The following is a 17,955-nucleotide window of genomic DNA, read 5'->3' as shown; positions in this document are numbered from 1 at the left end:
GCTATCTACACGCAGCTAGATTACTACTATTTTGCTGTGTAAGTGTCCGAAGGTTTGAACGGACACCTTAACCAAAAATCATGATTTCTTTTCAACTATAACAATAGTTTATATGAGTTGAACAGAAATCGTATGAAAAGTGGGACATTGAGCTCAGAAAATCATGATTTTTGGTTAGGGTGGACAATCCAAACCTCTTTTTAACCTAAGTTTCCATTCACCTTGGATTCGAACTGACGACCTTTGGATTGTGAGATCAACTGCCGACCAGCGAATCTATCGAGACAGGATTTTTATCCAGGGAGACGACTCCTACACCTGGATTGAGCTGACGATCTAATCCCTATTAGACCGGGGCCAACATTTACTTCCCCGTCCGACGGAAGGCGTGATCAGACAAATCTCGTCTGGAAAAATGCCACCGAGGCCGATCCAGTCGATCGCGTTTCCAGCCCTCTATCTGTGAAGCTAGCAAGCAGACAAGCTAGCACGTGCACGCGCTTGCGTAAACCACTAAACGCACCGCGCACGAAGAGAGAAACGTCAAACGTGAAACAAAACAAACTTTTCGTTTGCGCGCGCAAATTTCAGCTGTTTGGGTTCAGTTTGGTTCGGTTTATTTTGTATACGGTCGATTTGTGGTGCGCGATCGCGGCGGTTTCTTTTAATTCGAGTGAAATATTTGGGTTGTTTTTGGTTGAATTAAGCACTTATTGGTGATTTTTGCAATGGCAGTTTTGTTGGCGGACATTGACGCGACCTGTTCCAACCTCGGCCACGATGATGGGGTCAAGTATCACATGGAACCGGGTACGATCAACGGATTGAAGCATTTGATTTGGATTCTTAAGCGTGAGGGGGAGGACAATGAGTACCGGCGTTACATCGGCCAGAAGAAGGTCATGCAGACGGATTTGATTCCGATGCTGATGAGCAACTTTGACAATCCGGAGGTGGCGGATGTCTTGCTGAGATTGATTGTGAATTTGACTTATCCGGTGCTACTACTGTATAACGGAAACTACCCGAAGGACAGTGTCGGTCGGCGTAATTTTCATCGACTGGTGGAGATTCTGCAGACTTACAAGGAGGCGTTTGCCGTCCAGCAAGCGTGGATAGCCCTCGGGGATCGACTGCAAAAAGTGTTGAAGATGGTAAGATCATTTCATGATGTTGAATGACTGAAAAGTAATTTTCAATTATTTTTTCTAGGACTGGGCTGAACGTACCGAAGAGCAAGAGTTGATCATCGAGCGTATCCTCATGCTGATCCGTAATATTCTCCAGGTGCCGTCCTGTGTTGAGGCCGAAAATCGTTACGAAAAAGCCGCCAGCGTGCACGATCAGGTGCTCTGGGCACTGCACCAAACGGGCATTCTGAATCTGGTTCTGTACATCCTCGGATCGGAACACGAGCACCAGTACCATCTGCACTCGATGGAGATCACCTGCCTAATCTTCCGCGAACAGACGGCCATCAGTTTGGCGGACGCGCAGCTAACGCGAACGGCCGCCGAGAAGAATCGCGACGAGCTGGAACTCATCATGTCACGAAAGCGCGAAAAAGCTCACCAACAGGTGCGCATTCCAGTCGCACGACACTCCCGTTTTGGTGGCACCTACGTGGTTGAAAATATGAAATCCATCTCGGACAACAATCTGATTTGCCATCAGTCGCTACAGAATGCACTGAAGCTTGAGTTTGACACAGACAAGGCGCCGGTGAAGAAAAGCTTTCGGCACGTGAAGGAATCGGGCACGGTCGAGCGGAAAAGTGCGTTCTCGGTTCGGTTGTTTTTGCGTCAGTTTTGCATTGAGATACTGCGCGCGTCGTACAATAACTTGGTGCGGCAGGTGCGACGTGTGCTGGAACGGCACGCCGGACAGGAAGCTGGCGGTGGCCACGACGATTCGTATCTGCTGTGGGCGATACGGTTCTTTATGGAGTTCAATCGCGTGTACAAGTTTGATTTGGAGCTGGTGAGGTAAGTTTCTTCTTTTCAATTTTTAATCGTATTTATAATTGATTGCGATTTTCAAATTAATTTTAAAAATGATACCAAGAATATTCTGGTGTGTTGAAGAAAATTTCAAACTGAGTGACAATTTTGTTACAGACAGGATTCTGAGTCGATAGGTATGGAAAAGTTTATCTTTAGAGCAAGATTATAGCCATGTAGCCACCAGGAAATATCTCGCCACGGCTTCATCGGACTCTCTGCCTCGTTTTTTTTCCAAATGGGGAGAATCGGCTAATCCATCCCATTTCCGTACATCTCGCTCCCAAGAGCAGAGTAGAATCCTAGTCAGTATCTACAACTGTTGCTACCCTTGCTGCTTTCGTGTGCCAATTAATGAGTGGGAAAATTTCTGTGTCGGCGTTGTCGGGCGTTTGCTCTTCTTTCACACTTTGCCAGTGAAGAGTAGAATGCCACCTTACCAGCTTTAGAAATCCTACCTTCCATCCGTATATAGCCAAGAACTGTTCCGCCCGGTAACTAACTAACTAGCTCACAGAGAAAAGTGAACCCAAACCAAACCATACCAAGCCAACCAGCCAGTTAGCAAGTTAGTTAATCTTGTGCAGCGGAAGAAACGATAATAAACTCTATTTATTCAGGTGTACAAATTTTCCCGCCGCAAGCCCGGAGCGAATCTCGGTCCGAGGTGGTAGTTTTCTTTAGGGTAGGTTGGCGTGGACGCGGACGAAAATCCGACCAGAGTCGACAGTGCAAAGATGAAGCATAGAGGTTGCACAGACTAAACTAAAACCATACTCATCATCGTCGTCGCTGCTGCAGTCTCTTCCGCTGCCTTCATCCATAAGTAAAGCATAAAACATGCCAGTTGTGTGGGGGTTTCGTTTGGATCTACTCTGTGGTGAGCGGAAGCAACTTCCTACTGTATAGGCAAGATTAATGTTCGCAACAGCCCCGAAGGGGGAGGAGGGGTGTGGGTGTCATCGTCGGTTCCGGAGTGAACTTCGGCCTCCTCCACAAGTCATGGTCATTGCGGTTGAGCAATTGTACAAAGTTAACCTAGAGCTGGCCAATTACATGTGCAGGATATCAAAGCTGAGTTTAGATTGAGTTTAATTTACCGAATCAAGAAAATTTAATCGTGCGTGCTGCTTTTAAAAAGTTGAAAGGTTCTCCAAATCTCTGAACTGCAAATGTAACATCCTGGAGCAGAACTGTTAAATTCTAATAAAAACTAATTGAATTGAATTGAATTGAAAAGTATGGTTTTTGTTAGAGGCAGGAAGGGCAAACTTGCACCTAATTCAACGCACAGCCAGAAAATATTCACACTCAAATATGCACATATCAGAATGCACACCCCCTCTCCACCCCGCTTGCCTACTGTGGTGGGTAGTAGTTGTCCATTTCACTTAAAAAAAAATCTCATCTGTTTTCACATAACTGGTCTTGATGCGAAATTTCTTTCTCATTTTGTTGTACGGTGTTATCTGTTGAACTAGTCAAAGTGTGTTAATTGAAATTATATACTATTTATGAGTTCGTCTAAAGAGCCAAAGATTCTATCGCAATAATCCATCTTTATTCAACACACCTCTATACGAGCGTTAATAGCATAACCGCACGCTGCGAAAGTGATAAAATATAATTAAACCACCGCCTGAATCACTAAATTCTGATTAAACTTACTGTGAATTATACTAACAAAAGGATACACCAAACAGAGTTTGTGTGGTCGGCGAAAGTTCCATTATGTGTGTGGTTGTGTGTTGCGCAACTAGCACAAAAGTGGGAGATTTTGGGAAGATTAGTTCGAAACTAGGAAAAGCACGACCACCACCACCGAAACCAGGCCACCACACGCCGCCGGAAGCTAGAACAGAAGCGTTCCTTTGTAGTTATACAGAACCATACCCACAAATATGCATCAGGAGCCTCATCATGCTGCTACTGCTTCTGCAAGTTATAACGAGAAGGTAGCTTCGAGCGTCCACCAGCAAGTCCTCTGAAGGAGGAACGTGCCAAGAACATTGTCAGTGTGGCAGGTTCCGGTATACCGTTAAGGCCAGCGCCCAGGCCGGAGAGACAATGAAGATAGGAGACCAAATACATACATGCCATCGAGAAGGGAGAACCAGAAGGGAGTGCTTATTTAGCATTAATATGCTATCAAAATTCAAACAACTCTTGGTCCCTCCGCACGGCTGGGACCTTGCCCCCATGGAAAGCATGGGACGGTCGGAGGGCTTGTAATGCACTTTACCAATACGGAAAGAGCAGGGGAGCATTTGTTCCCCATACTAGCGCCAGTCAAAGATGTTACACATTGATCTTTGCCGAGTGGTGTCTGGAAATATTAATAGTTCTTTATTAGTTATTTGAAGAATATTTACAGTGCCACAGTTTTGAAGAATAAATCCAGACCGAACCGAATGATCGAATGCTGCCTGACGTCGGAAAATTCGGAGCAACTGGAGCGTACCTAGCGGCCGGGTTGCGTAGTGTAATGGAATTCCGATTTCGATATGATGAAACCCACCGCGGACGACCAGGACAAACTCGTGGCCAATTGCGACTTATACTGGCGAAGGTGATCGAGGACATTTGACGGCGGTTGCGGAGTCGTCCTCTTTAAAGCTAAGTACTCATGCATGATAATCGTATTACAGGCCTGCCTTTTCTGGTCATGTTGAATACGATTAACTGCAACACTAACCACTTTAATTTTCAGCAAAATTGACAAGACTTTTGACGAACGTGACAGGACAGGGGACTGCAAGACTGTAAAACATTTTATATAAGTCCTTTTTATGTGGGAAAATTTTGCCCGAGGTGTGTTTCTTTGCTTCTTTTAAATAATGACCTTTGCTAATTGAGTTTAAATCTCAACATATGAATTCATTTTAATAATTTTGCTTTTGTTGGAACAGTTAAGGGTCACGTAGTAAAAGTCCGTTGGTGCGTGGATAGTGTACCCCGTTCGCTCGAGTTCCTTGGGGCCAGTTCTGTAGGTTTTAACAGTCTCGACAGTTCAAACCTACAGCACTGATTTTGGGAAGCTTGTGCGAATGGGGTTTTTAATGAACATTGGGGGCGGCGATTGAGCACGAAGTTTCGATTAAGCTTATTTACATCATTACACGATTACATACTCTCACAAACACAATCTCATTTTAACCTACCCAATCATGTCCTCAATCCCCGCTCCCATGGAGTGCGAGCGATCCGCATGTGATTGACACGACCATTACCATTCCTTTACACAACCGGACTTGGGCTGACTTGATCCTGGCTATCCCACCTTGATCCGCAAAAAAAAAAAAAAAAAAAAAAAAAAAAAAAAAAAAAAAAATTCAAACAACTCTTGGCACTCTTGGTAATACGCAAACTAAGTCAAAATGTTGCTGCCAGTACCTTGAATATGGGCCAAATGTGGCAAATTTGAGGTGGAACGTGGATTATGTTGAGCACCTGCAACGGGATTGGGGCCAATTTTCATCAATCAAAACGATTTTCATCCGGCCTACACCGATAAAAGATTTGAACGCTTGTATTTTTCTTTTTATTTATGTGTATATTGGTGAAAACAAACCTTGTCAATACTTTATCATTCACATAAATCTAGTTTATATTAAGTTTTATTCAACACAATAAAAAATATCTTAACATATGTGCATTTTCAAGACGAAAACATTATACTGGAAATTGCAACCAAGTTGAATGTTGCTATGTAATCCGATGGATTTAATGGTCGTCTAAACAATGCGACCGTCAGTAAACGCACAAGAAATTAAAACGAACGAAAACGAGCTTAACACTCAAGCTCTGTCTGTCATCATTCGCTAAAACTTTTGAATGGCACCAATCACTGGTTCATGCCCAAAAGATTTATGCTAAAAAATTGGATTATATGGCTTAAGATTGGTGCGCTGGAAGCGGAGATGCGAAGTCGTGATTATTCAGGTTATTTTTTTGTGTGTGCTTTTGTATCGCTATTCGTATGCGGCGAGTGCATAATTTGTAAAGGTGGTGTAAAAAATATTCGGAGTGGAAAGTGATTTTTTATTTGTGTGCCTTTGGTCGTGAATTGTGTGAGTCTTAATTTATTGTTTTGTGATTTTCAAAGCCCTTCCTATATCATTGATCGGAAGGCACGGCGTCGGGTGGATTGTGTTTAAATTTTTCGAGGTTTTATTTATTTGTGGTGAAAAAGCCATTTCTATATAATGATCGAAAGACGCACTGACAATTTGGATCGTCAAGTTAATAGTGGAGCAAAATAACTGTGTCTGAGTGATTTTGTGTGCTAACCAGAAAGACCTTCCCATAGCACCGTTGCCCGGAAGGCTCGCCGACGGGTCTGTAATGAAAGTCCTCCCCATAGCGCCGTAGCTCGGGAGGCATCGAAAAGACAATACCTTATCCTACTAACCCAAAAAATATTAATCACGTGATGCTTGAAGGAGATGCTGTGGATTCAACGGTCTCATGCGGTATCAACAGGTATATAGCGAAAAGTTGTAAGCTTGATGAGTCTGCAACTTCAACTATCGGACTAACATTCCTCCCTTTCGTTGAACTGCAGGCTTCTTGGGAGGGCGCCGGTATTGACTAATAAAGTCGGGATCTTCAGAGGTTAAACAGTGAACGGATGGTTGGCTCCCACTGATCATTTTTGATTCATTGTTTAACTTCAGCTGATCTGTCAATAACGAAGTAGCAGCTCATTGGCAGTCAACCATGCTCATACTCATGCTCATGCTCATGCTCATGCTCAAAAATCGGATTATATGGCTTAATGGAAAATTTCATGCGCCTTACCTGATTCTTGTATTTATTATCACTTGTAGCACCAACGGGGTCAAAACTTACGCGAAGCAACAAGGGGGTCAAAAAGTTGGAAATGCAACTTCAACCGGCTGTATCTCGGCGATTTGTATGATTCTTGTTGCATTCGATCCGGAAGAATGCCAAGAATCACCTCCAACAAGGTAGATCCAAAACAGATGCGTATACCCTAAATTACAATGAAATAGGCATTTCCAACTTTTTTTCCAAGGGTTGTATGAGCCGGTGAAATTGCATTTCCAACTTTTTTGACCCCGTTGGGGCTAAAAGTGTTATGGGTCATGTCAAGCAATTTCAGTGTAATTTTTTGAACAACCTAAAAACGACATGAGCAAACCTGTACTGTACTTGATGCAACAGAACTAACTTAATATCACAAGGAAACTAGTTTAGTCGAAAGTCATTCATACCGGAAGATTCGATCTCGATTTAAAACTCCCATCGAAAAGTCCTCCTGCTGGGATTTTTCCATCTCCTTAGAGTGTACTGTAAAGGTAATAATTTCCCTACTTGATTTTTCTTGCCTTTTTCTTTCCAGCGAGTCCCTGAGCGTGCCGTGCTTTCACTGGATCATAACCCGCATCGAGCACTACATCGACATGATGAGGTCGGACAAGACCCGGGCGCGCCTCTGGGCACGCCGTTTGCACGTAGCTGTACAGGTAATTTTCCGCCTCCTTTCCGCTATTTTCAATCGGTGGCCAATTTCATAAATATTAAATCATGTCTCCTTTTTCTTCTATTCTCCTTTAAACTCTTTCTATCTCTCACACCCACACACTTGACCCGGATGCTGGTCCCTGGTGTGATGTCTGGGGCACCCGCTTCCGGCCAAACTACAATAACTCTTGCTTGTACTGCTGATTGTATTGCCTCGGTTCACTGAACATCGTTGTTTGTTGCGTTCCATGGCGATTATCCCGGCGCGGTGATCCATATAAAACACACACACACAACCCCGCAGGCTTATCGGGAGATGCTGCAAAGTCTGAACACGCTGCAAAAGTTCCAGGACGACAAGGCCAAGGATCTGTTTGCGATGCTGCAGAATAATGTGTTCTACGTGCTCGAGTACCGCGAGGTCATCCTGCACCTGCTGATCAACTACAACGAGAACGACAGCACCCGGTGAGTTTGGGGATGTGCTGAGGAGCTCCACACTGTAGGGTTTTTGAAAAAGGTCTTCTTTCAACTGAAATGTTTATACATATTTATATTAGTCTGGCAAATTTTATGTGAGTTTAGGTTAGCTAAATGCAATTTTGTTCTAAATAAAAAGGTTGTTCCCTGATTAAGAATCCAGAGTTGTATTCTAGTGTTTTTTTTAAAAGGTTCTATAAACATTTTTTTCAATTTTAGCCTTTTGATTTTTTTTAAACCGCCTTGAGTCAGGTGTATTCAATAACACCCAAAAAGCAAAAAGTCAAAATTTTTGTTTTTAGAACCTTTAAAAAAAACTCGAGTATTCGTTTGGTGGATTTTTGACAGTTCGAATTATTAAAAGAAATCTACCGCAGTTAACCAAAATCAAATTAACAACACAATTCAGAGTTCAGAAATGCAACCGCAACAATTCTTAAAATTGTTTATGTTTTGAAAATAGATGTTCAAACAGATCGATTGATTTGTTTGTTTAATGCATATAATGTAAAGAAAGGTATTTTTATTTAATGTATACAAACAATGACGGAATGTGGTAAAAGTTTCAACAGAAAATTCTCTCTCTGTCAACTTAGCCACCCTTATGGTAACTGTGGGGTCCTAGCATAACGGACGCAGCCCGTAATCGCTGCCGATCGTCCACCCGTTCGCCCTCTGACCGAAGTCCGTACGCTGGCCGTCTCGGAACACACATCCGGTTCTCCCGGCACCACTCTCGTCGTGCGGCAGCTCGTCGCTGCATCCGCTCCTATCCACTGTCCGCATAAGACTAACTGTCTCGCGTCCTTTCCCTCTCTCACACAACTACTCTCCCACAACTTGTGCCAAAGGGCCCCAGTCAAAGCAATCCGAATTCTGAAACGGAATCTAATTAGAATCGTACACAAATTCCGTTTCAAACGCAACAACCGGTTCGAACACGGAACCGGTTGTTGCGTTTTAAACGGAATTTGTATACGATTCTAATTAGATTCCGTTTCAGAATTCGGATTGAGTTAACTGGGGCAGCACACTTGGAGGGTCAGACCCTACAGTAACCCTGGTAAAGAATGACAATAAAATAAAGGTTTCGAGATTTCCAAAAAAGTGTCCACGTGGTTTATGGATGGTCCGCGGGTCCCCTTGTACACAATCAGTTTTTTACTTGATTTCTTTACATCGCTGCACTGCCGTTCTACGCATAATTGTCCCATGTCATTTTTGGTCGATTCTGACTTTTTGACATTTTTAAGTTTAATTTGATGTATACTTTAACCCTCTACTGCCCAAATTTTTTTTTCGAAATTTTCTATTTTTCCCGTGTTTAGGAGTTCATTTTGAGCAACTTTTGTTCTACGAAAAACTTTACTTCTCTTGTTTTATGTTTTTCTTGTTTCATTTTTAGTATTTTAATTTGCATTAATCTTGTTTAGTTTATGTTTGTTTTTGGTAGTATTTGGCCTACTCTACCACCTCCTATCATTACATTTTGCCTATCTAATTTTTTCATGTTTTTACCGTAACTTTTTCAATTTTTTGCATGTTTTTCACATTTTCTGCTATAAAATGGAACCATTATCATTTAAATTGTAAATAAATGCGTAGAGGCATAGTCTGGGGCACTAGAAAAATTACTGCATACTTCTTTTTACTTAAAATATAGGAAATGTTAGTAAAAAACACAGCCAAAGTTGACCCCTAAAAAAAATACATTTTTAAAAACATTGGCAAAGTCACATAAAACAAGTCAAACTTCCAACCCTAATATTTTCCAAAATTTTAAAAGTTCTTCTTTCCAATGCTTTTTAAAGGTCAAAAATTGGTTGAAAAATGGATTTTTGGCGATTTTTTAAATCGAAGCCCGTCTAGAGGCGGGGTTGGGTTGTAGAGGGTTTAGAAAAACCCATAAAATCCAGTGCTTTGTTAGGAAACTCATCAAAAACAACACCAAGTCTGTTTGTCCCATCGTTGAACTTCTACGCATAATTGTCCCACCAAGTATTTTCTTTCACGAAATCATAGCAAGAGGATTACTAATAAGAGTGATAAACTGCTAACTGGGATGATAAAGGACTTATAGGGTGAAAATGAACCCACGGGACAATTATGCGTAGAAACACAAAAACGGTCGAAAGATTTCAAACGCGTTTTTCTCCGTTGCATTTTTTTAAACATGGGACAAGTATGCGTAGAACGGCAGGGCAGCCTATGAAAGTATTATTTTATTTGTCCCTTTTTTTGGACTCTTGCTTCCAGGATCTGACCTAACGTGTACCTATTTTCGACCCACCTTCGGCTTAACATTTTTAACTTACAATTCAGCCCGAAAAAGTTCGGTGGAAAAACATTCTAAATCATTTTGATATGCTTTAAGCCACAAAACAGTGGTTAGTGACCAATCCCCCCCCCCCCTCCCTTGAGCGTCTGTTCCCCAGGTCAGGGGCGGCTCAAAAACCAGGAGTTCGATTCTCCATCCCCGTCGTGAGCGTCTGTTTCCCATGTTAGGGGCGGCTCATTGCGGAAGGTGGTAGAACCCCCCCCCCCCCTCCGAGCGTCTGTTCCCCAGGTTAGGGGCGGCTCGAAACAGCGTCTGTACCCCAGGTTAGGGGCGGCTGAGTGAAAGTCCTTGTGTCGGCGTGGGACTGTAAACAGTACCGGCACGATGGTCCTCCGGCGAGACAGGGGGTTGGTGCAGGCCACACGAACCCGCCGTAAAACACCAGTGCAGGAAGCACACGATGCGAGCCGGACCAATCGGCACGGAACTGGACCTCCTACGAGGTCCCACGATTGGAAGCTCGGGACGTGGAATTGCAGGTCTCTCAAATTTGACGGGAGTATCCGCATACTTTCCGACATATTGAGGGTCCGCAAGTTCAGCATCGTAGCGCTGCAGGAGGTTGGCTGGATAGGCGCGGAGGAGGTACAAGCGTACACAAGGATTGGCTGTACAATCTACCAGAGCCGCGGCGAGAAAAAGAGGCTGGGGACAGCCTTTATAGTGCTGGGCGAGATGCGCGATCGCGTGATTGGGTGGACCCCGCTCACCGACCGAATGTGCGTGTTGAGGGTTAAGGGCCGTTTCTTCAACATCAGCATCATAAACGTGCACAGCCCGCACTCAGGAAGCGAAGATGACGACAAGGACGCATTTTACGAGCAGCTGAACTGGACGTACAATAGCTGCCCAAAACATGACGTCAAAGTCGTTATTGGAGATTTTAACGCTCAGGTTGGCCAGGAGGAGGAATTCAGACCAGTGATAGGGAAGTTCAGCGCCCACGTACGCACGAACGAGAACGGCCTGCGACTGATCGACTTCGCCACCTCCAAAAACATGGCCGTACGAAGTACCTGCTTCCAGCACAACCTCCGAGACAAGTACACCTGGAGATCACCGCAAGGAACGGAATCACAAATCGACCACGTCGTAATCGACGGTAGACACTTTTCCGACATCATCGACGTCAGGACCTATCGCGGCGCCAACGTCGACTCGGACCACTATCTGGTGATGGTGAAAATGCGCCAACGACTTTCCCTGGCGAAAAGCGTTCGGTACCGCCGCCCTCCGCGGTTGGATCTGGAGCGGCTTAAGTTACCGGAAGTCGCATCCCGGTACGCGCATTCGCTGGAGGCTGCGTTGCCAGGGGAGGGTGAGCTGTTGGAAGCTCCCCTCGAGGACTGCTGGAGGACCGTCAAGGCAGCCATCACCAACGCAGCGGAAAGCACCATCGGATTTGTGGAACGAGGACGACGGAACGATTGGTTCGACGAGGAGTGTCGAGCGATTTTGGAGGAGAAGAATGCAGCACGGAGGGCAATGCTGCAATACAATCTCCGTGATTACGAGGAGGCGTATGGACAGAAGCGAAGGCAGCAGCACCAGCTCTTCCGGGCAAAAGTGCGCCATCAGGAAGAGTTGGAGTATGAGGACATGGAGCAGCTGCATCGCTCGAACGAAACGCGCAAGTTTTACAAGAAGCTCAACGGATCTCGCAACGGCTTCACGCCGCGAGTCGAAATGTGCCGAGATAAAAATGGAGCTATCTTGACGAACGAGCGTGAGGTGATCGACAGGTGGAAGCAGCACTTCGATGAACACCTGAATGACGCAGAAGCAGAGGCAGGGGTCCAAGGCGGCAGGAGAGAGGACTTCATCGGTGCAGCGGGAGAAGGAGAGGAGCCAGTTCCCACGATGAGGGAAGTTAAGGATGCCATCAAGAAGCTGAAGAACAACAAAGCAGCGGGTAAGGATGGTATCGGTGCTGAACTCATCAAGATGGGCCCGGAGAAGCTGGTGACCTGCCTGCACCGGCTGATAGTCAGGATCTGGGAGTCAGAACAGCTACCGGAGGAGTGGAAAGTGGGAGTAATATGCCCGATCTACAAGAAGGGTGACAAGTTAGATTGTGAGAACTACCGTGCCATCACAATCCTCAACGCGGCCTACAAAGTGTTTTCCCAAATCCTCTTCAACCGCCTATCGCCAATAGCGGAAGGTTTTGTTGGAAGTTATCAAGCCGGATTCGTCATGGGGAGATCAACAACCGACCAAATCTTCACTGTGCGACAAATCCTCCAAAAGTGTCGCGAGTACCAAGTTCCCACGCACCACCTATTCATCGACTTCAAAGCCGCGTACGACTCAGTCGATCGCGAAGAGCTATGGAAAATTATGGACGAGAACGGCTTTCCCGGAAAGTTGATCAGACTGATCAAGATGACGATGGATGGGGCTCGGTGTTGTGTGAAGATATCGGGTGCGGAATCGGACCCGTTCACTTCACTTGAGGGGCTTCGGCAAGGCGATGGGATCTCTTGCCTCTGCTTCAATGTCGTGCTAGAAGGTGTTATGAGACGAGCGGGCTTCAATATGCGGGGCACGATCTTCAGCAAGTCCAACCAATTCATCTGCTTCGCCGACGACATGGACATTGTTGGCAGAACGTTCAAGGCGGTTGCGGATGCGTACACCGACTAGAAGCGGGAAGCAGAGAAGGTTGGGCTGAAGGTGAATGTGGCGAAGACAAAGTACCTGCTGGCAGGAGGAACCGAGTCCCTTAGAACTCGCATTGAACCAAACGTTACAATCGACGGGGACGAATACGAGGTGGTGGAAGAGTTTGTGTACCTCGGATCGTTGGTAACGTCGGACAACAGCTGCAGCAGGGAAATTCGGAGGCGCATCATCGCTGGAAGTCGTGCCTATTTCGGTCTTCACAAGAGCCTAAGGTCCCGGAAATTCTCCCTACATACGAAGTGTTCCATCTACAAGTCGCTGATAAGACCGGTCGTCCTCTACGGGCACGAGACGTGGACAATGCTCGAAGAGGACTTACGAGCGCTAAGCGTCTTCGAACGTCGAGTGCTAAGGACCATTTTTGGCGGCGTATATGAGAACGACGGATGGCGGCGGAGAATGAATCACGAACTTGCACAACTCTACAACGAACCAAGCATCCGGAAGGTCGCGAAGGCTGGACGGTTGCAGTGGGCCGGTCATATTGCAAGAATGCCGGAACGAGCCGAGCAATTGAGCCAACGGAACCAGAAGATCAATCCTGCGAAGTTGGTGTTTGTGTCGGAGCCGGTAGGAACAAGACGTAGGGGGGTGCAACGTGCGAGGTGGGTGGACCAAGTGGAGAGCGATTTAGAAAGTGTGGGTGCACCGTGAAATTGGAGACATGCAGCCATGGACCGAGCTTGTTGGCGGAGAATCTTGCAGCAGGCCAGGCTAATGGTGTAGCGCCAATAAAAGTAAAGTAAGTAAGTAAGTAAGTAAGTAAGCCACAAAACAATAACAATAACAATGAATGATAGAATTAGCCACTTATAGTTGATTTATTTGAATAATTTAACTTTTCACTAACCAAATATTTTTGAAAAAATCAATCTGCACGCGTTTTTGGAGACCTCGTGGTCCATGTTACTCCCTGAATTGAGTATGCGCAATTTATGTAGTTTATTGCAACCAGGGCTTGCGAAATTTCGACTTTGTTTGTGATAGCTGACTGTATCCTACCGTTTGTCACTTCCACGCCAATCGTTACAGAATACCATCTCTTTGCTCTCCCTCTCATTATAATCGGGTAGTACAGCAAATGGTTCAGAGAGACCGATTGCGTTATGTTGCTCAGCCGCTGAGTCGAAATAGTTTGCGATCGGCTTTGTTGTGCTCAGTTATTAAACTGCTTAAAATCTATGCTATCAATTTTTTTTTTGTAATTTTGTTGATAACAAAGATTAAAGACATATGTAAAAGCAATTTCCATCATGCCAAATACAAATCGACGGCAAATTGTGGCAGTGCAGGCCAAAAGAGCGCCGAGCTGGTGTGTTGTTAGATTCTCTCCTCTCTGAACGTATTCGTGTGTGACTCGGGTGGACGGACGGAGTGGGCAAAGAAATTCACGAAGTATTTGTGTCACTGGGAGAAGCAAATGAGCAAGTCGCTGGCAGCCTGAGTGTCGTGTTCGCTCGCGACTGGTTGCGAGCTCCAGTCGGCAAAGATTCGTTCGGTGATTAGTGAGTGATTTCTGATCTTTGAACCGAAAATCAGGACCCTTGACAAATACTATCACAAAAATAAAAAAAGTGCAAAAAAAGTGTGTACACCTTTCGAAAAAATAGTTAGTTGACAAATCATCATTAATCCAGTGTCCCAACTCCAAACAGGCATCCTTGACTGATTAAAAAATTAATTTGGATTGAATAGAAAGTTGATTCTTATAAAACTTATCTGGAGTTTTTTTTTTATGAAAAGGACCAATAAACCAAATTTTCAGTTTTTGCTTTTTAGGTGTTTTGAATACCTTTGACTCAAGGCGGTTTCAAAAACACCCAAAAAGCAAAAACTGGAAATTTGGTTCAGTGGACCTTTTCAAAAAAAAACTCCAGTTATCTAAAATGAACTCTGCAAACATTTAATTTATCTAAATGTCGATATATTACCGTAGAGTTGCCAAATAAACATTTTGGAGTGGATATAATACCGTTTGGAGGTTTTTGTATCTATACACCCAAACGGTGGTCGCATGATTGTGATGCGTGGTGGCATGAAAGTATATCAGAATCTGCATGAAATCTGTCCTCATGCATTTTTTGCGATATAGAGGTATGACATGTTTACCCGTTACCGACAATTATCGACATTACCGACGGCTGATTGATTGTATTGCAGAAAAAAAATCTTTACAGAACGAGGATTGAACCATCAACTTCTTGATTGTTGATCCGACACGCTACCACCGCGCCATGGACGCTTGATGAATTGAGAGGGACAGAGCACCAACATATTCTTCTCTCTGAAGTGTTGCTCGGGGACGCGCCAGCATTATATGTGTTGGTGAGAACTGCAGATCGCTGACATGTTTACACGCGGGCAAAAATGAGCTATGAGCTTGCTGCAAAAACTGTTATAAAATGTAACATTTTCTGCAGCAAATCCACTGTTGCAGATTTTGATATATATTTTTCCTTTGGGTGTAGAATTCATTTTTCGTTGGAATTTCGTACCAACCCGGAAATTTCGTCGTCGGAAAATCCGCCGGCATCCGAACCGGTCCACGATTCACAAGTCAACTTATGTGCCATTGGAAAGGGCACAAAATTTCTCTTTTGATACCCAAACATCGATCTTTTGATTCTCAAACAGTTTTTCTATCAAACCAACGTATTTTGAGTTATGATGATACTACATACTTTATTAACAGGTTTAACAGGCTACATACACAGAGTAATCCAGAGGGAGCACTGGCATTTGATTTATGGTTGCGTCACAGAGTAATCCAGAGAGAACAGTCCAAACAGTTGTCAGCAAATTTTGTGGTTCCGTTACTAGTATACCCTTTAGAAAGGTAGCGGCTCTCGACGTTATGTTATGAGCGTTACGGGTTGGATGAAGAAAATTATTCATCATAGTAAACCTAGGATATTTAAGATTTGTTTGTTTTGACAAGTGCCAGCCATCAAGGCTTCGATTTTGTATTTCTTTCAGTTCAAGATCTGATTTTTTGTAATTTAAAGACTTTGGGGGAAAAAGACCTTGGGAAGCAGCTTAAATCCAGTCTAAGCCTGCAATGTTCATCAGGACCACCCAAATACTGAGATTTGGCGGTGGGACAAAAGCATCTGTTGGGGTTTGCTTCCTTCCGGGTTTTTGTTTCGCTCTCAAATGGATAATGAATACGCTGCCGAGTCAAAATTGCTGCCTGTGGATTAGGCAAGATCTTTCTGTCTAACAAGGCAGTTTGCCTAACGTCCAGGTGATCCATGAGCGCTATCGTACGAAACTAGTCCTATTATGACTAGTTGGCGATTGTCCACGCTCCATACAAATAAATGTGTGGTGAGCTGTTGTCAACAAGGAAAGAGAGGGTCTCAAAACGTCGAAAAGTCTGTTTATCAAATCAGACTAGGATAAAGATTATAAATGAAAATCAAACATATAAACAATAAGATTCCATATGCTAAACATATTTTCCTAGTGGTATGTTTCGTCGTTCCCTCAAAAACTGGCCAGAGAAATTGTTCTGACTAAGCATTTGGTCACAAATGTTAAGGCCACGGAAACTGTCCCAAACAATTTCGCACAAATTTTCACTTTGAAGAAAGTTTAGTTTTCCGAAAATATCACTGGAATTCTATTGGAATTGGAACTTGAAATTAATTACGCGAAGCCACATCTCCAGTGAGAACCTGGTCAGTTCAAGCCACAGCTGGTACAGAAAACCCAGCATTGCCAGCATGAAGCATCCGAAACAGGTAATTCTTTGGCGGGCATTGGCCCACCCTGTGAAAGGCGGTGGTTCCAAGTCCTTTTTAAACTTTTCCAGCAAACTTCGGACGTACCGGACACTATCCACGATAGCCTTCAGTAAATTCCCTTTGTTGATTTAGAGCTTTTGGAAAATTTTGACAACTAAAGATTGCACCTGGTTGCTGCGATAAAAAAGTAACGCTTGAACGTCAGTTCACTCAGGCTCACGACAATCAAAAGTGTTGCTAAAGGGGGGATGTACCACGATGTACCGCGTAACGCAACCATAAATTAAATGCCAGTGCTCCCTCTGGGTTACTCTGTGGTTGCGTTACGCGGTACATCGCGGTACATCCCCCCTTCAGGAAAACTTAGCATGATGAGTTATTTCTTTGCTATCTTACACAGAAAAAAAAATTATGGTAATATTCATCAGGAAATGGTGACAGATTTTGTGGCAAAAAAAATGAATAATTTTACCCCAGAAAATGATGAATTTTCATCAGTTTTTGATGAATATTCATCAGGTTAACATTTTTACACATTTTTTATGTAATATTACTCAAAAATAGAGTTAATATTCAACCTACCAAATTTTCAACATTCCAAAATTCAACTTTTTTTTTCTGTGTAGTTCACCGGATTTTCAAAGGCGTTACGTTTTTCAATGGCAGTTTTCCTTGTCAGAAATTCAAAACATAACTGAATCAGTTGAAAATTCTTAATTGTTAGGTTGCTTTCGAACAGTAAACTTTTTTTTTCCCGGTAAATATTGTTACCAACTTGGCGAGGATACCAACTTTTAATGATTTAAACAGTTTTATTAGCTATGTAACAGTACGGGAGTCGTACGATGTGCAGCAAGCTGAACCGAGGTGAAGGAGAACCAATCCCACACATAAATGCAAACCTTCCTCGGCCAGGTTTTGCAGGAAAAAACCCAACTTCCGCTTTTGCGCCAGTGTGGCTCCGATTGCCCTAAATTGCCGGAAGGTTTGTTACGAGCCCGACTAGTTCTGCTCAGGGCGAATGGACATAGTTTTTATTGCCCTGGCAAAATGCATCAAGGACGACTTGGGGAGCTTAATCTAGCTGATCTGGCCTGATTTGTGTCGCTTGTCCGACGTGATGTTGATGTTACGTGGCCGCTCGATGCTCGTGCAGCAGCTAGCAGGAACGCGGATGAACCCCACAGCTGCATACAACGTCTGCTGTTCTACGACTTGT

General features: G+C 44.1%; 1 protein-coding gene across 1 annotated transcript in view; it reads left to right on the top strand.

Annotated features, from left to right (window-relative positions):
* The first annotated feature begins 609 nt into the window (after positions 1–609).
* Positions 610–17,955, top strand: part of LOC120424135 (protein timeless homolog) — a 150,884-nt gene continuing 133,538 nt past the window's right edge. Inside the window, exons 1-4 of the mRNA XM_039588178.2 lie at positions 610–1,154; positions 1,213–1,985; positions 7,366–7,489; positions 7,792–7,955. Of these exons, the coding sequence (XP_039444112.1) occupies positions 729–1,154; positions 1,213–1,985; positions 7,366–7,489; positions 7,792–7,955 (1,487 nt within the window). The 5' untranslated portion in view covers positions 610–728. The remainder of the gene's footprint in view (positions 1,155–1,212; positions 1,986–7,365; positions 7,490–7,791; positions 7,956–17,955) is intronic.

Source organism: Culex pipiens, chromosome 1 (genome assembly GCF_016801865.2).
Source record: "Culex pipiens pallens isolate TS chromosome 1, TS_CPP_V2, whole genome shotgun sequence".
Taxonomy (NCBI): domain Eukaryota; kingdom Metazoa; phylum Arthropoda; class Insecta; order Diptera; family Culicidae; genus Culex; species Culex pipiens.
Note: the sequence above shows the minus strand (reverse complement) of the source record. Positions and strands in the feature narration are given on the sequence as shown.